Source organism: Coturnix japonica, chromosome 32 (assembly GCF_054131305.1).
Source record: "Coturnix japonica strain WE chromosome 32, WE-NBRP24, whole genome shotgun sequence".
NCBI lineage: Eukaryota > Metazoa > Chordata > Aves > Galliformes > Phasianidae > Coturnix > Coturnix japonica.
In genome coordinates, this window is record NC_140694.1 from 4,878,591 (window position 1) to 4,901,100 (window position 22,510).

The 22,510-nt window shown below is 45.0% G+C and overlaps 1 protein-coding gene across 1 annotated transcript; it reads right to left on the reverse strand.

The window, feature by feature from the left end:
* Positions 1-2,505: 2,505 nt before the first annotated feature.
* On the reverse strand, positions 2,506-4,160 carry LOC146755554 (immunoglobulin superfamily member 22-like). The gene is made up of 4 exons (XM_085525535.1): positions 4,135-4,160; positions 3,436-3,722; positions 2,555-2,776; positions 2,506-2,510 (listed from the first exon to the last, which is right to left on the reverse strand). The coding sequence occupies exons 1-4, from the start codon at positions 4,158-4,160 to the stop codon at positions 2,506-2,508; spliced, it is 540 nt and encodes a 179-aa protein (XP_085381661.1).
* Positions 4,161-22,510: the final 18,350 nt, after the last annotated feature.

A 22,510-nucleotide genomic window follows, 5' to 3' on the forward strand; every position in this document is an offset into this window, starting at 1 on the left:
ATTTTAGGAAAGCTGCTACAGATGCACGACTGCAGTACTTTGGAAAAATATAATCTTGATTGAACGCTGAACAGTGTTATTTAATTATAATCCAGGTAATTAAATTAATTAAACCAAGGGAATCACCTCCCAGTCAGTCAGCTCCCACCAGGGAACTCGCTTCCCTGCCAAGCAGATGCAACCAACACAAGCTGCTACATCACTCTAGGGCCCCACTGAGTCTTCCCAAGGGGTCTCCAAAGGCTTCCCTGTTGACTTCTGGGAACCTGGAAACACTCACATGGAAACCAGTGCCCCCTAATGTGCCCCAGAGGTTTCTCAGGGCCCCGCAATTAGCTCTACAGACATCCAGACATGCCCCAGAGCAAGTATGTGTGCTGTAGGGAGCCCAAGAGACATTCCAGAGTATCCTAGTACTCCTCAGTGCGCTCAAGGGTTCTTCACCTGTCTCTAAATATGCCATACTGGACTTTGTTTTCTCTTCTGGAGCTTAGTTCTCAGCTTTGCTTTCTCATGCCATTTATCATTCAGTTTAGAGATTATTTTAACTAAAATATTTTAATCCACCATATTTTCTGAAAACTAAGAATTGATCCCGCTCAAGGAAACAGAAGAGAAAAACATCACCCACAGGCTGCAGATATTTACCTCGACTTCTCTACATGCCATCCCCAGTGTGCTTTTCAACTCACCTTGCACAGTGACCCTGGCTTTTGTTTCAGAGTCCTCTGTCTCACAGGTGTACTCCCCGCTGTCCTTGGCGGTAGAGTCATGGATGATCAGAATGGCCCCAGTTCCCTCCTGCTGCAAGTCGTACTTCTGGCTTTTTCTGATTGCTTTGCCATCCTTGTACCACCTGATGTTCACATCTGGTTTCGACAGCTCACGGCTCAGGCTGATGTCCTGCCCTGCTGCTGCTGTCTTATCCTCCAGCTGTTTTGTTACCTCAGTAGGTTTTTCTGAAAGAAAACATGCTTTTTGAGTAACATACACTTAGGGTAGGATGCCTCTCTCAAAATACACGCATCTACATGCTGGAGATAAGTTAGAGAGGCACTTGCAACAGACGCCATCCTACAGCCAGCAGTAATCTGTAAAGTACAGACAATAGAATTCCAGGCACCATTAATTCTCTCTTAAATCTACCCCATTGAGGATGATGAACCATGTCTGAAAACTGCCTCTTCCTTCTCTCCACTGATCACACTGGGAGCCTCAGATGATGCTCTCAGATGCACATGTTCTAGATAGGAATTTGTTGTACAGCTAGATGATGTGAAGGCCATCCCTTCAGCTTATACTTAGAGGATATTTGCTCCCACAGTTGCCTCAACAGATCATTCCTGATTTACTGGTAATGGAACAAGCTGTAGTGAGATGCTCATTGCCAACACTACCCCAGTGCTTTGGGTAGTTCTCACATTTGTGTAAAATGGTTCCTCCTTTTACTTATTTTTAAGAGAAATTCTCAGTGCTTCAAGGTTCAAGTAGAAGGTTGCTATTCACTTTAACCATATTATGAGTTAGCTCTCATGACAATCTTATCAGAAGACAGTTGAAGGAATCAGACCCCAGATTCTCTCCCATCTCATTACCTTTCACAGACAGAGAGGCTTTGGAGGTTAGACCACGGGCAATAAAAACGACTTCCCCAGAGTCAGTAGGAGTCACACTTTTGATAAGGAGAGTCTCTTACCAACCCACGTTAGAAGCTTTAAATCGCCCACCACTTTCCACTCTGCTTCCATTCAGTGTCCACTTGAACTCATCAATGCTTTCATGGAACAGAATGCATTCAAAAGTGCAATCTTCTACCTCCTGGATTTCAGTGTTTTTCAGCCGTTTGCTAATGCCAATATTCAGCTCTGGAAGATAAGAGATAGGTTAGTATGAGGTTTAGATGGAGAAAAGGCATTCGTGACCAATGTGAGTAGCAGTACTGGTGTTTGAACTCAGGATTTGCAGATCATGGCTGCGTTCCTCACTGATGTATTCTCTAAGACATTCTCCTCTCAGAATTACCAGAAAGCTATAAAAAAAAAGAGACGTGAATCTCTTGGCTTTGCTCTGGAAGAACTACAAGGAGAGCAGCTCAGTCCATGGAGCACAATGAAGATTCAATGAGCTACAGAGGGAAAAACCTAACAGAGAGGACAACTCTAGGATGCTGCGTGAGAAAAAGGGTTTTGCCTACGACAAGACATTAAATGTTTCTATTAGCTAATTTGTTACCATCCTACCCCTACTGGTGTTCAAACCATTTCTCCATTTTAGGGATGTTTAGAAAGGAAACATTTCCAGGACATTCTTGACGTTTTTTGTGATTTTCATGGCAAAAGGAGATACATTTACTTCAAAAGCAATGGGAATTTTCCAGACATCACTGCGCTAAATTGCAGAAATACTGTTCTATTGTAGAAACTATTAAGGCTCGTGGGGGAATAGGTGTAAGACATAGTGACCACACTGAATGTGCTTTTAGCACTCCTTCACTTTCCACAGTACTTACCCTGAACGCCGACATTTGACTTGGCAACATCAGTGCCAATATCACAGGTATAGAAACCTGCATCTGGCTTCTCGAGGTCATGGAGAAGGAGACATAGGGTCTTCCCAGACTGTACCAGCTCATACTTGTTGCCAGAAGTGAGCACATCACCGTCCATTTTCCTCACTGGTTTGACCTTCTCTTTAGAGACTTCACATTCCAATTTAATCACACCCCGCTCCTCACCAAAAACATCATCCAAGGACTTCATGAAGACAGCAGGCTTCTCTGCAATTAAACAGGCAAAACAGAACAACGTGATACAGAAGTTGAGACATTTCCAGTTGCTTTCAGCTTTTTAAGGAGAGATCAATAAATCTTTACCAGTACTGACAACACCAATATAGAACCTAAAGCGGTTTCATGTCTCTTGACAGAATGCGCTTTAAGGAATTCTGAACTAATCAGTAGGAGAATACAGGGAACAGGAGGGACAGCCTGCATTGCTGTGGGTGGGACTGATATCATATGAAGTTATTGGGATGCAGCTCTTTTAAAGCTGGAGAGCTGGCATTGCCCTCACATGGAGCAGAGCTCATACAGCAGGCCACAGGATTAAGAGGATAAGCTGATCTCTCCCTGCAGTCATAAATCCTTGGAGACAACAGCATTGACACTGCATGGCACTGAAGCAGTAAAAAAATTGCTCCTGTAACTCTTCTTGTGTTAAGTAAAATGATGATAAAAAGCAATGGAATGCTTTGGCAGGACACCAAAACCATCCTCCTTCGTTGATATCTGCTGCAATGGAACCTTCCACTGGAAGAAAGCCCCTGATAACTTGTCACCCCAGAGAGGTGAGCTTTAGAAGCAGGATTGCTTCACAATAGAATGAACTGGAGCTCCTTAGCATCTCTTACATCCAGGAGGGTTGTGACCAGACCCACCTATCACCTTCAGGCGCGCGCTTTCTGACACCTTGTCTGACTTCACTGTCACTGTGCCAGCATCTTCAGGCTTAACCTGACTCATTGTCAGTGTGCAGCAACTGCCAACGTTCTTGATGTCATTGTAATTGTTGGTGTAAAGGAGGTTGCCATTCAGGAACCATTCCACGTCCTCATCATCATGGGACAGCTCGCAGGAGAAGACAGCAGAGCTCTCTTCTTCAGTTTCCACATCATGCAGGTGCTTCGTCACTTCTACATTGCGAGCTGTGGGTAAACAAGGTGAACTGTTACAAAAATAAGAACCTTAAGAAGAGAAATCTGAGGTGAAATAGGACATGGAAGAGGCCACCCTCCATGCTCATACCTTCAGCTGTCAGCGTGGCCTCAGTCTCTGCAATTTCTGCCTTGCACTTGTACACACCAGCATCATCGGGCTTCAGCTTCAGAATCTTGAGCTCTGCTGAATGCTTATCCCTCTTGATCTTGTACTTCTCAGAGGGCTCGATGGGTGTGTGGCCCTTGAACCATTTCACAACCTTTGGAGAAGGCCTGAAGTCACAGGACAGGATGACAGAATGACGTTCCAAAGCTGTCTTGTCCTCCAACTTCCTGGTGATTTGTAAATGGTAATCTGCAAAACAGGGGTGGAAGAGAAGAAAGGATGAGGACAATTGGAAGAAGAGGAAAGTCTCTTGCGTGTATTCCATTCCAATTAATTCCATGTTCACAATTGTTCTTTGAACCACTCTAAAGATAAAACAAACGATTGCCTATAGGGAATGCCATTGACTACATTTCTATAAAGTAATACTGTATATTATCTACTAAATGCAAGGTCCAGCTCTTGTTCTGTGCTTATTAAATTGCTCCCAGTTGAGGCTTTTTTTCAAATAAGAGTGAGTTGAAAATATAACAAGTACTTTAGGATGTGAATGGAGACTCTTACGCTGGGGACAACAGCAGATAAGAAGCCTGGAAGTTTCCTTCAGATGAAATCAATGACAAACTGCATCAAATTTAGGTGCTACCAAACTTAAACTTGTCTAGTTCAGAAATACAATTAATTCCACCTGATATGACTTCTTTGGTATAGCCAAGGACAAAACCTCAGCTCTGTAGGTCTGAATAGTAAGCACATCACAACTATTCAAACAGATCTTTTACTGAGATGCAGCTGTCTTATTTAGTGTCCAACGACTTTTAAAAGGAAATGGAGCAGACCCTCCAGAAAACACACAATATTTCAAAGACTCCAGTGAAGGAAGACTGTACGTTAATTAATTCTTCATCTTCATGATGTAAATCAAGCCAGGATACGTTACCTCTGATGAGCAGATTGGCTGTGGATTTGGATTTGCCAATTGAGAACTGAATGGTGCCTGTCATATCAGTGGTGGTTTTCGGTATGGTCAGCCGGTGGATGGTGCCTTCTTGCTGCATAATCAAGTTTCTGCCAGCCTGTAAGATTTCTTCACGCAGATACCACTTGGGAGGTTTCATAGAAGGAATGGATATCTCGCATTCAAATTTGGCTTCTTCAGGCTCAGTCACATCCTCATCACACAGCTCCTTTACTAGATTAATGGATTGCTCTTTAAGAAGGATGGAACAAGAGAAAGCAGAGATTTAGAAGGAATATAAAAAACCCATACATTATCACCCTACTTACTCATGTCAGCATTACTGCACATGAACACTACACCTATCAGCTCAAAATGCCTTAAAACATCATTAAAAAAGTAGTAGAAAGAAAGGAAAGTTGTTAAGAAGTCAGACAATAAGACTGACAACCTGAAGAGAGCCCAGATCTTCTGATTCCCAGTCCAACATCCAAATCAAATCATGACCTTCCCATCTCGATATCAAACTCCTCGCATTACGAAATGGAATAGAGGATCAGTGAAACACAGACATTGATAATTACTTTGGTTAAATACAGCAACGTAGCTCTGAACAACGAGTTTTCTCCTAGTAAAGGTCTCTGTAGCTCAAATGTAATGACTCTACTTAGGAGAAATTCATTTTCCAGGATGTTCTTGCCCTTATAATTGTAACAGTGGCAAAGCTGGGGACTGAACTCTTGAGTACTGTGCTAACTCAAATGTCTCCCTTTTCTTTACCACACTTAACATCATATATATACCCTAACATTGTATATATTAAAAAAAAAACACAACCTGTGCTCATTTCAAACATACAGAGAAGATGAAGAAAAATTCAAGCTATGTTTTTATCCCTCAACGTTCAAACACAAATCTGAAGTCTAAAGGTAGAAAATCAACTTCCTAAGAAAATCGCCTGTTTTACTTAGCAAAGTAAATCCCAAAAGACAAGCTGGATATTTTGTGGGCAGAAAGGCAGGTAGGTTGGAGCTTTTATTTCTGTGAAAGGTCATGGTGGTGTTTAACTTCCTTGACATTAAAGCAAAGGATGTTAGCTGGTTTATAACATAAGATAATTTAAGCAAAATCATCATCAGAAGCATAATTACCTTTCACTGTAAGATGGGCACGAGATTCTGCCTTTTCTGCTACAGATTTTATTTCTGCGGCATCCTTGACTTGGACACGTGTGTAAGTCAGCGAGTAGGTCTTTCCTGAAGCAGAGAACCACAGAGTCACTAAGGCTGGAAAAGACCACTAAGGTCATCTAGTCCAACCGCCAACTCATCCCTACCAAACTGTGCTCTTGAGAGCAAACCCACAACTACACTTGGCTTCCTTGAGCAAACAGCTCTGAGGCACATGGCCAGGCTGAGCATCATCCATCTGGTTTCACAGCATCACTGCCTGTTCTCTCATGTCAATGAAACCACCCATTCCCCCACATCCACATCCCACCAAAGCTGCTTAGTGTTCCCAAAGCAAATGCTCACCAGTTGTTTCCAACTTGAAGGTCATCTTCTGGCCAGCAGCCTCGCAGATGTATTCTCCAGCATCTTTCTTCTCCAGCTGCTCCACAACCAGACACCGTGTTTTGCCCACAGATTCCATTCTGAACTTTCTGGAGGAGGCAAGCAGTCTTCCATCCTTGGATCATTTTACTTAGATTGGATCCTGTGCTACTTCACAGCTGAGGGAGGCACTTGCTGCCAGGGCAGCACTCAGCTCTTTCTGCACCTTCTCCTGGTTTATAAACACAGGTTTTGGCTCTGAGGGAAGAAAAGAAAAAGTATTGACTGAGGGACTGAAATGAGACCATCTTGCAGGTTTGTATGTACAGCTTGGAACAGGTTTAGGTTACCACTTGTGCCCAAACTAATAGCCTTCACTAGAGAATATCAGCTCTTCTGTTGAAACTAAGTGTCAAATCTAGGCAAGAAAGAACCTAGGAACTGAAGGAACCAAGAGGGTCCTTGAACACCAGTCCCATGGTTGCAAGTCACTATGCAAACATATTGAACCCAAAAGAACATCTGTCCTGCAGGCAACCAAAACCTGAGTTCCTTTTACTTCAGACCCACTGTGAAACATCAAAACACATAAACGTGTGATAGTCAAACCACTGGCTGCCTTTTCATGACCCAGAACAGTACTCCTGGCTTCCTGAACAGACTCCTCATGGCATCTACCATTGCCACAACTGTGACTGTCAAAGGCACAAAGGAAATATGCTCACCAATGCAGTCCTTTGTTCTTTGTGTGTGATTTCCAGATATCTATTTTACTTTGAGCTCTGGGAATAGTCAGCTCTACCAGGTCTCTTACTGTGAGTAGCAGACTCACCTATCCAGATGCAGCCTCCAACATAAAGGCATAGTAAAAAGGCAGTGTACTACTAGGAGAAGTTCCTGCTTCTCCTGCCACAAAAGGCTGCACGTAGAACATGCACTCCAGCCTCACTGCACATACTTATCTTAGTCAAATGTTTCGGTGAACAAGAATTACAGTTCGGGATCTCAGGCACAGGAGAGATTTGAATAATATCTTGAATATTGCTTCCATTGTACATATATCAGTAATTATTATTCTACAGACAGACTGAAACAGGTCTTTGTGCCATACTAAAACCAAATACTTTCTACAAACCCAGGCAATCAAGTCTAGGGAAAAAACCTCAGCACAGACTACTGCAACTGGATCACTGTATAATAGAAACTAGATTTTACTTTACTGTTCTCTGCTGTATTTCAGACAACACCTGTCTCACCTGTGACATGAATCTTGAAGGTGAGTTTCTGGCCAGCAGCCTCGCAGCTGTACTCCCCTGCATCTTTCTTCTCCACCTGGCTCACCACCAGCCGACGCTGTTTGCCCTCTGACTCCACCTTGAACTTCTTGCTCCAGGTGATCAGTTTCCCCTCCTTGTACCACTTCACCTCCATCTTCTCCTGGGCCACCTCGCAGCTCAGCGTGGCATTTTCTGTTGGTGCAGCCTTCATCTCCTTTTGTATCTTGTCCTTCTCTGTAAACACGTCTTCTTTCTCTGCAGGGACATCACAAGAGTCACACAGTTTTGCTGTAGTCTGCTGCAGAGCTTACTCCAGTTGCCCGTTTTCATTATACTTGCACTTCACAGGGAGCATCGTGATGCCTCACTAAGACAGGAAAATACTTTCCCCTCTATTTTGCCTTGGGAAATGATAGACATATCATTTCATGTCATATCATATCATATCACATCATATCACAAAGCTAAACATTTTGCAGTCTGATAGCAGATTTGGACATGAGATTTAGAACACCTGCATGCACTGCTGAACCTCCTATCTTATCTTTTTTTCTTCTGATGTCTCTCTACATTTCCAGTAAATCAGAAGGGAACGGCCCTCTAGAACAGGTTGCCCAAGGAGACTGTGGATGCTCCATCCCTGCAGGCATTCAAGGCCAGGCTGGATGTGGTTCTGGGTAGCCTGGGCTGCTGGTTGGCAACCCTGCACATAGAAAGAAGGGGGTTGGAACTGGATGAGCACTGTGGGCCTTTGCAACCCAGGCCATTTATGAGTCTGATTAGTGGCATTTTCCACCTCATTGTGTCATTCAAATTTTGTAACCAGATCTCTTCAAACACCTCCCCTTTTCTCACTCCTTGCATGCCTGGTGTGCTCTTGCACTGTAACCCTGCAGACACCAGCTGACTACAAGAGCTGCACAAGTTACCCTCCTTGCCTATGGTTTGTTGCAGTAATTCATTCCTGGATGGAAAAGCACATGTAGAAAACTGTTGCTATGAGACTAGATGACAAAGAAAGTCCTAGAGCCAAAATGTTTTGCACCAGAGAGGCTGTCAGTTGATCCTCCAAATGCAAGACACACCAAATGAAGCGTTCCTTTATCTCTGGGATTCCAAGCATTTTCTCACCTCTGACTTTCACTTGGAATGTTGCTTTGTCATCTTTTGTTTCACAGCTGTAGCTCCCTTGGTCTTTCAGGGTCAAATTTTTGACCATGAGCTTGCGGTGCGTCCCCTGGGAGATGATGGTTGTCTTCTGGTCCTGCTTCACCTCTGTTTGATCTTTCTTCCATACGACAGCTCCGCTTGCAGCTGACACCTCACACACTAGCTCCAGGTCTTCAGAAGGACTGACTGATATTTCTGGAGCCATTTTGGGCTTGTTGACAACATTAATGGCTTCATCTGAAGAAAAAAAGAGAAAGTGGTTTACATCCTGACTCAGGCTTATTCAGCACAGCATGAAGATACAGTTAGAACTGATTGTAATGTCTCTGCTCATTACATTTGGGTGATCGAGTTTCACCTCTAGAGGTACTCACATACAAACGTGTGCTTGATTCTCCTGTGTAAGGAAAGAGTAAGTTCTATGCAGACAGTTCTTATTTCTTTTAATCAATTCTGTATTCTGCACGTGTTCTTCTGAAGCTAAAATGAAGGCAGCTAAGTAACGTGTTTTCAATGCATGAACAAACCTATTCAACACCTTGTCTCTAAGCTAACAAGCAGCGTTTGATGAGCACATCAGTATTTCATGCCCTTCATTCCATCCAGACAGAACCTGCCTGAGGAGCAAGCTGATGGCTGTCAGCTACAGGCAGACCTAGCTTAGTATTGCATTTCTTACAGCAACAACTGTTGCTTTCAGTCACTGGATATACCAAGGCCAATTGCTATGCCAGGCACATTTATGGCATCAGTGAACAAATAATGCATTAAAAACTGTAATAGACAGGAGCCATCTATTCTTTTAAAACTAGGTCACCAAAGAAGAACAGCCCCTCTAGAGTCAAGCTGTTAAGAACTAATAGCATCAATCAATGTCACATACGTAGATTACTTCCCTGCCCTAAGACCATCTTGTGACCATTTGTTGCTCCTAATTAAGCCCCCTCTTGATGGCATTTTTGTCTGAGCCACGTGACATTTTGTGATAGGAGTTACTGCTAGTGTTCCCTTCACCCTACACCAAAGTAGGAGGTATCCATTCTCAGGGAATCATGCAGGCTTCCTCTGTATTTGATGCTCAGAGACAGCCCCAGAACTTTTTAAATCTTAGCTTAACTCTCATCCAATAATGTTCATCAAACAGTGCAACTTGTCCTTTGGGGATGCCTTTGTTCTGCATCCACCAGTTCCAACGGAGTCTTCTTGGCTTGTTTTAGATCAGTTTTTCAACAGATAAAGAAAGGGGCTTTGAATTACAAAGTGAAATTGCAGAATGCATGATTCTCAACCAAACAGAACGGGAGGTGGGATGCAGGGTGAATACCTGAGCCAACACCACCTGCAAGCAACCCTTCAATATCTTAGGAATCTCTAGCCATCCCAAATCCAGTGTTGTGCTTGATCTATCATCTCTGCTGAGTTTTTAGCCGTCTGATGGTGAGCATAATGGTGGTGATGGGTGAGCAGTTGGACTAGAGGGTATTAATCAACCTTAAGGAGCCTGTGATCAGAGGAATGTGAATGTGCTGTTAAAGGTCACAAGAGCTGCACTGCAGCATGAGCATACACAGCAAAAGGCTTTCAGTAGAGCTTCAGTTCATAAATGAGGACTGGGTTATGGAAAAGAGGTTCAAGATAGAAACCAGAAACCAGATCTTAACGCCAGGTTCTGTGAATGCAGCCAGTTGAATTTCACAGATATTGACTTTCAATGACAATTTCTTGTGTTATTTTATCCTCCAGCTCCACCCTGAACAGGAACATGTCAGTGACAAGCATTACTCCTCCAGGCTTGACCTGACAGTGCTTTACTTGCACTATGAGCTAATGGCTGTGCTTACAGCACCTCAGGGAGACACCTCAGAGATCACAACGTCCTTCGGGTACAGCAGGAGACACTCAACTCTCCAAATGTGGAGTTTAATTTGTCAAAAGAGGAGACTGGATTCCCATGCTAAGAACTTAGGACCGTTTCAGTCATAGGTTTAAAGATGATGTAAGTGCTGAGGCAATTCATGAACTAGAAGAATGAAGCCCAGATGTCAGGGCTCAAGTCGTGACTCCAGTTGTCTCTTTGTTTATGAAGTTTGCCAGTGCTGAAACAAAATATGGGCACACAAAATATGTACGATGGTAAAGAACTGCAGGGACATTGCTGACCATGAGGCATTCATTTATCATAAGGCCAAACATACACGTTTAATCCTAGTTCTAATTGCTAGATTCTAATTCAGAAGCTGGCAAATTGGCAGCTTTTATAAACCACGTACCAGATTACCTTATCTCCACAAGTTGAAAGACATACACTGTACAGGGGACAGAGCCAAAGGAAGAAGCCCAGGGCTTAAAGAAAATGTCTAAACTCGGAAAACTGAGGAAAGAATTGGAACAAGCAAACTAGAAGGAAATAAATGGAGGGTGTTCTATTACTGCATTGTAACCCCCTGGAAAACAAATCGAGCCTAAAAGATGGAGACAACACTTAGGACTGAAAAGAAAAACAGAATTCCTTTATGGAAGTTAATTGGAGCGCAAAAGTTAGATGATGAAACTGGCCTCTATTAACACACAGTGGAATAATTGTAGTCACCTCACCACTGCTGGATGTGAGCCCAGCCACACAAAAGCAGCTGCTGGTTTTCACTGCAGATACTGCAGGAAGGAGGAACAGCCTCCGGACTGAACCAGCTGAGCGTGGCCCTACCAGGATTTGCTCCAAAAGTCTTATTACCAGTAGTGCTTCCTGCTGAAATACATGGGGGTCCTCCTTTGATTCCAACCCCAACCCACCCCACCATGCCCCCTGATAACATCCATCAGGGCCACATCTCCACAGTTCCTGAACACCTCCAGGGATCCCACCACCTTCCTGGGTAGCCTGTGCCAGTTAATTCTGAGGGCAGACCTGCCAGTATGAAATATTATGCTAACGTGACAAAGAGGGAGAAGAAAAGCAAAATTAAGACTAGCTGACAAGCCTTGGCAGGAAGTTCTGCTCTCCATAAGTTTAGTCCCGTTATTCAATTCTGTTTGGAGCTGTCTCCATGCCTCTCTGGAGTTTGTTCATTGAGAAGAAGCAATTAAGTAAGCTCTCCAATGCCAAAGTGCATACACTACTCTAGGGCTTTGTTGTTTCTCCATGGATCAACAAGGGTGACAAGCCAGAAGAATATGATGAAGAGCCTCATGCATACTCAGTGTAAAAAAGAAAAAGGCAATTGTTGCTGGGAAGAAGGTGCATTTGCATTTGTGTCTTCTGCAGAGGGTACTGCAGAAATGGAAAGTCTTCCACTGGAGCAAACAAAGGGCTCTCATTTATTGCAATCAAGGCCCAGCATGTGGATCTCAGAGATCAGACCTAAACCCTGCAGCAAAACAGAGACCTGCGTGGGAAAGTTCAGTTTCTCCCTACATCTGTGTAAAAAAAAGCCCACCATGGAATGACAGCTAAGTAAACATCCCTGTGACTCATCACAGGTCTCTTCTACATGTCAGTGCTGAGCAATTCAAGATATTTAATTTGGTCTTCTTGCCAGATTTACTAAGTAAAAATCAACCAAACATCTCCTGCTACTGATTAAGAATGCTCTAAACATGCTTCTGCAGAGGTTTCCACCCAGTGACAAACAGCTCCTCCCATCACGAATGTTTATTTGTTATATTTGGTCATGCAAAGCTGATTGATAGAGATATTATTGGAATGATTGCTTCCCTACTTCTAAACTATTCCAGTGCAATCAAAAAGGCTGTCTGAACCTGGAGCTGAAAGTACTGCTCTATGGTGATGCAGTGGTAAACCTGCTGACTGAATGCACTGGCCAATAGCTGTGAACTGCAGACATTCATCAGCTGGCATGAAGCAATCTGGTTCAGATACCAAGCAGCTGGGTAGACTGGCTTACCCTACACTCAGTGCTATCATGTTTAGGGCAAAACCAGGACTCACATCAGTCCATGGGATGCAATTTCAGGTATTTGGTACAGTCAGTGAATGCCTGCAGCCCCAGTTCTAATCATCAGATCACAGCAACTATGCCTTGACTGTAAGAGGAAAGGAGAAGGATCAAAGCAAATACCTCTCACTCTCATCTTGGTGCTGACATCAACATTTTTGGCAACAAATTTCACTTCTGCTCCATCATCGTTCTTGGTGACGTTCTTTATCATTAGGCTGTGAGTAGTTTGGGTTCTCTTGATGATGCAGGTCTCGCTTTCCTGTAAGACTTTACCATTGATGTACCAAGTGCCGCAACACGTTGTTGTAAGGTCAATAGTAAACATGGCATCCCCTCCAGGTACAGCTTCACCAGTTGTTAGGGGGGATTTCACAGCCAGGACTGGTTCTGAGGAAGAACAACATGGATGTCTTCATGCTCTTTAGATGCAAGTCTGGTATCTCATTTATGGATGGAAGATTTAATCATAGGCACATTTCTACTTCTCCTTTTGCATGAGTGCTGGAAGAAGCACTTCTATGCTTCAGATCTGTTACAGAAAGTTCTGCTTCTTGCACATGTGAGATATCAAAAGATAAGGATATTCATGTCTCTGTCACAGAAACAGAACTTGTATCACTTTAGTGGTAGCTGGAGGTTGATAGGAGATAGGAGAACTAGGAATAAAGGAAAGCCTTTGGTGTGTTAATGCACTACTATCCTTCAAGTCAAAGAAAACAACTTTAGGGAACCAACACAAATGCTCAGCACACACTGACCCATTTCCATTGGGGCTTTTGTGCTTACCAAGGTGCACGCTCCCTGGGAATTCCAGAGACGGGCTCTGTCCATGCGCATTGACTGCAGACACTCGGAACTGATCATCAGCCTCTTCAGAAAGATTGCTCACCATGAACTCTGGGACGGGGACATGAGACTCGTGGCACCTCACCCAGGTGAAGCCAGTTAGTTTATTGGGTTCCACAATGTAGCCATCGATTGGAATGGGGGTTGCATCTTCGGAGGGGACCATGCCAGCGTCACTGAGGTTTCTGTTTTATTTTTCACCACGGGGTCAGCTGGGGGCTGGGTGGGAGGTTTTCGGGGAGCTGAACAGAAATAAATACAGAAATATTAGCATAAGGTCATGTAGGCTGGAAAAGACCTTCAAGATCAGCAGACTCAACTTTCAGCATGACCTACTGAGTCCCACCATTAACTACCGTGGTACCTGAGGACATACATGACAAGCTTATTCCTGCAGGTATTTGCATAGGGAATATATTCACCCTCTGGTTGCTTCTGAACATTTTAGAGGTTAAATTCCCATCAGACGTTTTCACTGTGTGCAGCCACTGATACAGGCAGGAGGCTGGGAATTACCTGATGGGCTCTAGTTTCAGACTACTGACACAGTAAAGGATTGATTTCATTTCATTTTGGCCATCAGAAGGTATGGTGTCTGCTTTAAGTCACCCAATTATAATTTAAGACTCCAATTATAATCATATGGAGAACAGCGCATTTAGGAGAACTCATCTCATCTCAATAAACCTGAATGAAATCACAGAATCATAGGATCACGGGAGGGCTTGGGTTGGAAGAAACCTTCAAGATCATTAAGTTCTAAACACCCTGCCATGGGCTGGCTGCCCACTAACCCGCTCAGGCTGCCCATCACCCATCCAACCTCGCCTTCAACACCAAGGACAGGCACCCACAGCTTCTCTGGGCAGCCTGAAATGGAAGCAATGAGCCACACGTTGAAGACACTGAAATATTCATTACTGTAGAGAGAGCCAAATACTCCATACATATTGCCTGCCTGGTCAATTGCATTAAAATGCCAACAACAGACTCATCCAGCTCATTGAAAATGGTGTGAACATGGCGTACAGGATTCTTCCAGCAGCTAGTTAGATCTGAAAAGAGCAAAGACAGGAAATCTCAATGCCATACAATTTTCCTGACCCATCCTGACACATAACTGCTTTGATGTGCACTGTTACCAGCCTGTCAGTTGCTGTTAGTCAGTGCTAGATGCCAAAGGTCCCACTAACACAGCATGAAGCCGAAAGCTAGACGCTGGAATCAGATCTCCTGACCTTACCATCAGAAATTGAGATGTCATATTTTGCTCAGAGGTGCCTGCTTTTAGGAGGGACAGCTACCGAGCTTTTTCTGCTCCAGGAACCAGCTTGAGCTCCAGAATTTAAACAGCAGTCAGAAATTAAACTGAGCTTTGTCACCTCCATCAAATAGAAGGAGTGGTTGGGTGGTACAGCTTTCCAAATAACTTAGAAACTGGCACAACAATCAGATGCCTACCTTTTCTTTTTGAACTTGTTAATACATAGAGCTTAATAGCATCAGAATGCCCCAAGCACTTCAGATAACATGACAGCTATAAACCCTTCTTTAAGGATTCCTTAGAGTAACTGTAATTCAGTGGTGCTGGTGGGAGAAGGGAAGTCGTGATCTTCCCCGATGGTGAATAGAGTTGATGTTCACATGCAGACTGGTGCTGCAGCACAGCCAGAAACCACTCATTTGGGAAACACAGCACCAAGAAAATAACAGGAATAGCTTCATAAAATCAGGCAGCTTCACCCAAATTTCCCTCTGATCATCACAGTGGCCCTCCTTTGGACCCACCCCAACAGCTCCACATCCTTCCCAGGCCTGGACACAGTGCTGCAAATAGGGCCTCACAAGAGCTGAGCAGGAGGGGACAATCACCTCCCTCTCCTGCTGGCCACCCCTTTTTCAGTGCAGCCCAGAATACACATGGATCTATCTTTTTCATATGTATATTCCCATAGATGTACATATATATACCACACCTACACCCCCACAATCTGCTACAACTTCATATTCCTCCCCACAGTCCCCGATAGCCCCCAGTAGCCCCATATCACCCTAAGGCCCCCACAACCCTCTATCTCTCCATACACCACCCCTTAAAGCCCCATACCTGCCCATATCCTCCAATAGCTCCCCACAACCCCTACACACCCTCACAGCCCCCTAGAGCCCCTAGTCCTCCTATGGCCCACCACAGCCCCATATCCCCCCTACAGTCCCCCTCAGCTCCTTTTACAGGCCCTGCACAGCTCTATAGAACAGTCTGATAGAACTACCTCTAGTAGAAGCAATCTCCACACAGAGATCCTTTCCCAGTGGCACTCAGCCCTTCAGTGGGGTCTAAGAGAGCTGCAGCCAGACTCAAACACAACTGCTCACACAGCTCAGCTGCCTTCACCTGTGCTCCTGACGCTGACACATTGCAGCCCCACATCCCCCTCTGCCCCCCCCACAACGGCCACTCCCGTGCACTGCGGCTCAGCCAATCGGAGCCGGCAGAGCTGCCGCTGCCCAATGGGAGGCCGGGGGAGGCCGGCGCTGGGACGGGGAGAGGAGAGAAGAGACAGAGGCAGCACTGAGGTGGGATGAGCTGATGGGGAGTGCGGGGAGGACAGGGGGGTGTGGGGCTGTGGGGGGGCAGAGGGGGATGTGGGGCTGCAATGTGTCAGCGTCAGGAGCACAGGTGAAGGCAGCTGAGCTGTGTGAGCAGTTGTGTTTGAGTCTGGCTGCAGCTCTCTTAGACCCCACTGAAGGGCTGAGTGCCACTGGGAAAGGATCTCGGTGTGGAGATTGCTTCTACTAGAGGTAGTTCTATCAGACTGTTCTATAGAGCTGTGCAGGGGCTGTGGGGGTCTCTAGGGAGTCTCTATTTCCTCTCACAAACGTCCTACAAACCATGTCTGGGCAGTGCTGTCTCGGCCTTGATCTCAGCTCCTGAGACTGTCAGATGTGAAGCAGCAGCAGCTGGGACAGGGCTGGCTCTGTGTGCCCTCTGTGGGTCTGTGGGCATAGAGTGGGGCAGAGGGATGACTGTGAGAGGGAGGAATTGCCCAGCCACTAGAAAGAGGAAATCAGCTGAAAAGGGGAGATTTGAGAAGCACTGAGGCTGTGGCTGTTTGGACAGTAAGAAGAAACCAAGCTGTCACTGTGCAGATGGGAACTCCAGTAGGAGAGCTGTGGTGGCTTTACAGATGGCAGACAGCACCTGGAGTGTAGAGCCAAGGGTAGGGGGGGGATCTTCCTCTTAGCAGTGCCATGCAAAGAATGATGCAGACTCCTGCAGGGTCGGCTTTGCTGTGTGACCCTGGGTGGAAGCAGCTGGAAGGTCTCAGCCCTTCTGCGTTATCCCAGGAGCAGGAGAATGGAGTTGTAGCAGATTAAGGGGGTGTAGGTGTGGTATATATATGTACATCTATGGGAATATCCATATGAAAAAGATAGATCCATGTGTGTTCTGGGCTGCACTGAAAAAGGGGTGGCCAGCAGGAGAGGGAGGTGATTGTCCCCTCCTGCTCAGCTCTTGTGAGGCCCTATTTGCAGCACTGTGTCCAGGCCTGGGAAGGATGTGGAGCTGTTGGGGTGGGTCCAAAGGAGGGCCACTGTGATGATCAGACGGAAATTTGGGTGAAGCTGCCTGATTTTATGAAGCTATTCCTGTTATTTTCTTGGTGCTGTGTTTCCCAAATGAGTGGTTTCTGGCTGTGCTGCAGCACCAGTCTGCATGTGAACATCAACTCTATTCACCATCTGGGAAGATTAGGACTTCCCTTCTCCCACCAGCACCACTGAATTACAGTTACTCAGTGGTTAAACAAAGGAATCCTTAAAGAAGGGTTTACAGCTGTCGTGTTATCTGAAGTGCTTGGGGCATTCTGATGCTATTAAGCTCTATGTATTAACAAGTTCAAAAAGAAAAGGTAGGCATCTGATTGTTGTGCCAGTTTCTAAGTGATTTGGAAAGCTGTAGAACCCAACCACTCCTTCTATTTGATGGAGGTGACAAAGCTCAGTTTAATTTCTGACTGCTGTTTAAATTCTGAATCTTGAGCTGGATCCTGGAGTAGAAAAAGCTCGGAAACTGTCCCTCCTCCAAGCAGGCACCTCTGAGCAAAATATGACATCTCAATTTCTGATGGTAAGGTCAGGAGATCTGATTCCAGCGTCTAGCTTTCGGCTTCATGCTGTGTTAGTGGGACCTTTGGCATCTAGCACTGACCAACAGCAACTGACAGGCTGGTAACAGTGCACCCCAAAACAGTTATGCGTCTATTTATGTTATGAGGGAAAACTGTATCGCATTGAGAATTCCTATTTTTACTCTTTTCAGATCTAACTAGCTGCTGGAATAATCCTGTACGCCATGTTCACACCATTTTCCATGAGCTGGATGAGTCTGTTGTTGGCATTTTAATACCATTGACCAGGCAGGCAATATGTATGGAGTATTTGGCTCTCTCTACAGTCATGAATGTTTGAGTATCTTCAACATGTGGCTCATTGCTTCCATTTCAGGCTGCCCAGAGAAGCTGTGGATGCCTGTCCTTGGTGTTGAAGGCGAGGTTGGATGGGTGATGGGCAGCCTGAGCTTGTTAGTGTGCAGCCAGCCCATGGCAGGGTGTTTAGAACTTAATGACCTTGATGGTTTCTTCCAACCCAAGCCCTCCCGTGATCCTATGATTCTGTGATTTCATTCAGGTTTATTAAGATGAGATGAGTTCTCCTAAATGCGCTGTTCTCTATATGATTGTAATTGGAGTCTTAAATTATAATTGGGTGACTTAAACCAGACACCAAACTTTCTGATGGCCAAAATGAAATGAAATCAATCCTTTACTGTGTCAGTAGTCTGTAACTAGAGCCCATCAGGTAATTCCCAGCCTCCTGCTTGTATCAGTGGCTGCAAACAGTGAAAAGGTCTGATGGGATTTTAACCTCTAAAATGTTCCGAAGCAACCAGAGGGTGAATATATTCCCTATGCAAATACCTGCAGGAATAAGCTTGTCATGTATGTCCTCAGGTACCACAGTAGTTAATGGTGGGACTCAGTAGGTCATGCTGAAAGTTGAGTCTGCTGATCTTGAAGGTCTTTTCCAGCCTACATGACCTTATGCTAATATTTCTGTATTTATTTCTGTTCAGCTCCCAGAAAACTTCCCACCCAGCCCCCAGCTGACCCCGTGGTGAAAAATAAAACAGAAACCTCAGTGATGATGGCATGGTCCCCTCCGAAGACACACCGCCCCATTCCAATCGATGGCTACATTGTGGAACCCAATAAACTAACTGGCTTCACGTGGGTGAGGTGCCACGAGTCTCATGTCCCCGTCCCAGAGTTCACGGTGAGCAATCTGTCTGAAGAGGCTGATGATCGGTTCCGAGTGTCTGCAGTCAGTGCGCATGGACAGAGCCCGTCTCTGGAATTCCCAGGGAGCGTGCACCTTGGTAAGCACAAAAACCCCAATGGAAATGGGTCAGTGTGTGCTGAGCAGCTGTGTTGGTTCCCTAAAGATGTTTCCTTTGACTTTAAGGATAGTAGTGCATTAACACACCAAAGGCTTTCCTTTATTCCTAGTTCTCCTATCTCCTATCAACCTCCAGCTACCACTAAAGTGATACAAGTTCTGTTTCTGTGACAGAGACATGAATATCCTTATCTTTTGATATCACACATGTGCAAGAAGCAGAACTTTCTGTAACAGATCTGAAGCATAGAAGTGCTTCTTCCAGCACTCATGCAAAAGGAGAAGTAGAAATGTGCCTATGATTAAATCATCCATCTCTAAATGAGATACCAGACTTGCATCTAAAGAGCATGAAGACATCCATGTTGTTCTTCCTCAGAACCAGTCCTGGCTGTGAAATCCCCACTAACAACTGGTGAAGCTGTACCTGGAGGGGATGCCATGTTTACTACTGATCTTACAACAATGTGTTGCAGCACTTGGTACCTCAGTGGTAAAGTCTTACAGGAAAGCGAGACCTGCATCATCAAGAGAACCCAAACTACTCACAGCCTAATGATAAAGAACGTCACCAAGAACGATGATGGAGCAGAAGTGAAATTTGTTGCCTAAAATGTTGATGTCAGCACCAAGATGAGAGTGAGAGGTATTTGCTTTGATCCTTCTCCTTTCCTCTTACAGTCAAGGCATAGTTGCTGTGATCTGATGATTAGAACTGGGGCTGCAGGCATTCACTGACTGTACCAAATACATGAAATTGCATCCCATGGACTGATGTGAGTCCTGGTTTTGCCCTAAACATGATAGCACTGAGTGTAGGGTAAGCCAGTCTACCCAGCTGCTTGGTATCTGAACCAGATTGCTTCATGCCAGCTGATGAATGTCTGCAGTTCACAGCTATTGGCCAGTGCATTCAGTCAGCAGGTTTACCACTGCATCACCATAGAGCAGAACTTTCAGCTCCAGGTTCAGACAGCCTTTCTGATTGCACTGGAATAGTTTAGAAGTAGGGGAGCAATCATTCCAATAGTATCTCTATCAATCAGCTTTGCATGACCAAATATAACAAATAAACATTCGTGATGGGAGGAGCTGTTTGTCACTGGGTGGAAACCTCTGCAGAAGCATGTTTAGAGCATTCTTAATCAGTAGAAGGAGATGTTTGGTTGTTTTTTACTTAGTAAATCAGGCAAGAAGACCAAATGAAATATCTTGAATTGCTCAGCACTGACACAATGATGAGTGCAGGAACATAAGGTGATACTTTTTCAGAGATCTTGCAGCAAACATTGACCACATTAGCCTGATCTAAATTGAAATAACGAGGCCTTTGCTCCTGACAGGTGCTGCAGTGAGATTTACCAATAAGAGCAAAGATGTAGAAAAGATCTCTGCTTTGCTGCAGGATGTAGGTCTTATCTCTGAGATCCACACGCTGGGCCTTGATTGCAATAAATGAGAACCCTTTGTTTGCTCCAGTGGAAGACTTTCCATTTCTGCAGTACCCTCTGCAGATGACACAAATGCAAATGAACCTTCTTCCCAGCAACAATTGCCTTTTTTTTTTTACACTGAGTATGCATGAGGCTCTTCATCATATTCTGTAGGCTTGTCACCCTTGTTGATCCATGGTGAGACGAGAAAGCCCTAGAGTAGTGTATGCACTTCGGCATTGGAGAGCTTACTTAATTGCTTCTTCTCAAAGAACAAACTCCAGAGAGGCATGGAAACAGCTCCAAAGAGAATTGAATAATGGGTATAAATTTAAGGAGAGCAAAACACCCTGCCAAGGCTTGTCAGCTAGTCTTAATTTTGCTTTTCTTCTCTTTCTTTGTCACGATAGCATAATATTTCATACTGGCAGTTCTGCCCACAGAATTAACTGGCACAGGCTGCCCGGGGAGGTGGTGGGATCCCTGGAGGTGTTCAGGACCAGTTCTTGGGACCAGTGCTTTTTTACATGGTTATCAGTGACACCAATGATGCAATGGAGTGCACCCTCTGCTGTTTGCTGAGTGGTGCGGCTGATGCAGTGGAAGGAAGGGATGCCATTCAGAGGGAGCTCAACCGAGAGGTTGGCCTAGGTGAATCTAATGAGGTTCAACACAGCAAAGTGCAAATTTTGCACTTGGGCTGGAGGAATCCCAGGCATTTCTACAGCCTGGGAGGAGCAGTCCTTAAGAGAAGACCCCCAGAGAAGGACCTGGGGGTCCTGGTGGATGAAAAACAGAACGTGAGCCATCAGCGTGCTCTTGCAGCTCAGAGAGCAAATGGTCCCCTGGGCTCCATCAGAAGAGGGGATGGCCAGCAGGGACAGGGAGGTGATTGATCTTCATGATCCTTGAGGTCCTTTCCAACCCGGGCCATTCTATGATTCTATGATTACACTCGCTGTCAGAAATAACGGCAGCTGTACAGAAGCTGGATATATTTGGGGACAGTTCTTGTAACCAGCTGATTTTAAGACCTTGCCCGAGTCGAGAGTCTAAATTGCATGTCAGAAGAAAGCTGGGAAAGTGGTTATTGCTCATTCTTTTTCATTTGCTGATTCTTTCTTTCGGGTTCCTTTTCCAAAGGAGATTCTGGTGATGAAAGCAGTTGAAGAAAGAACCAAAGCAGCTCTTGCCAAGAGTGCTTGAAGTCCCTGTGGAGAGAAGCAAAGAACTTGGGCTTCCTCTGGCATGCTCCCCACCATGTCTCAGGAAGGAGACAACTGCTGTTCCACTTTCTGCTCTGTGTGTGGAAAGGTACGTCTGGGTTTCTTCTGCTTGTTTTTTCTTTCTTTTTCTGGCTTTGAAGGAGAAGGGGTGGAGCAAGGGGAGACCCACTGGTCATTTGTTACCTCAAGAACAGGATGAATTCTGCATTCACTGTGAAAAACCTGGGCTAGTAGGATGGGCATGTTTCAGGCTGGACTCTTCTTTTGCTGCTTGGTTTCCTTTTGGCTACAGGGAGACAGCTGTCTAAAGGTGTGTTTTCAAACCCACTCTCCAAAACCATGTTTCACTGTTGCAGGTGGTTCAGTGTGCTCTTGCAGTGCAGATGCTGTAGTTTGCTGTAGAATCTGAATGGTTTCTGTTCCTAGGGGAGGACTGGGAGGAGGTAGTGAGAAGAGAATTCAATGCCTGAGGTGTATCTTAGTGAGAAATGTAGGCATGAGGTGCTGAAAGTCTTGAGCTGTCAAAGGCCAGTGAGGCTCAGACTCCTTAACCTGCTGGAGCAGGGTGGAAGCAAGGAGTGGGCACTGCTGTCCCACAGGCTGCACTTGGTTCTGGTCTGCCAGGTCTGTGCTGGCCTGGATTTCTTCTGAGAAGTTTGTTGGAGCTGCTTGGAGTAGTGAAGGGTGGGGAAGAAGTGCTGCTCAAGAGCTAAGGCTCCGCTTGATCATTTTGGATGGATTTAACCATGGTATCAGAAGACATAGTTTCCATCAGAATGATCCCAGCATTGTGCAAGTGTCTCAGCTGAAG

What these genes read in the sequence shown, in the direction of transcription:
- LOC146755554 (XM_085525535.1), bottom strand. Translation starts at nt 4,160, where the DNA reads ATGGAATTAATTGGAATGGAATACAC. An exon ending in TTAATTGGAATGGAATACAC is followed by an intron (nt 3,723 to 4,134) that starts GCAAGAGACTTT and finishes TTTTTGTAACAG; the next exon opens with TTCACCTTGTTTACCCACAG. An exon ending in CGCGCGCCTGAAGGTGATAG is followed by an intron (nt 2,777 to 3,435) that starts GTGGGTCTGGTC and finishes GTTTAATTGCAG; the next exon opens with AGAAGCCTGCTGTCTTCATG.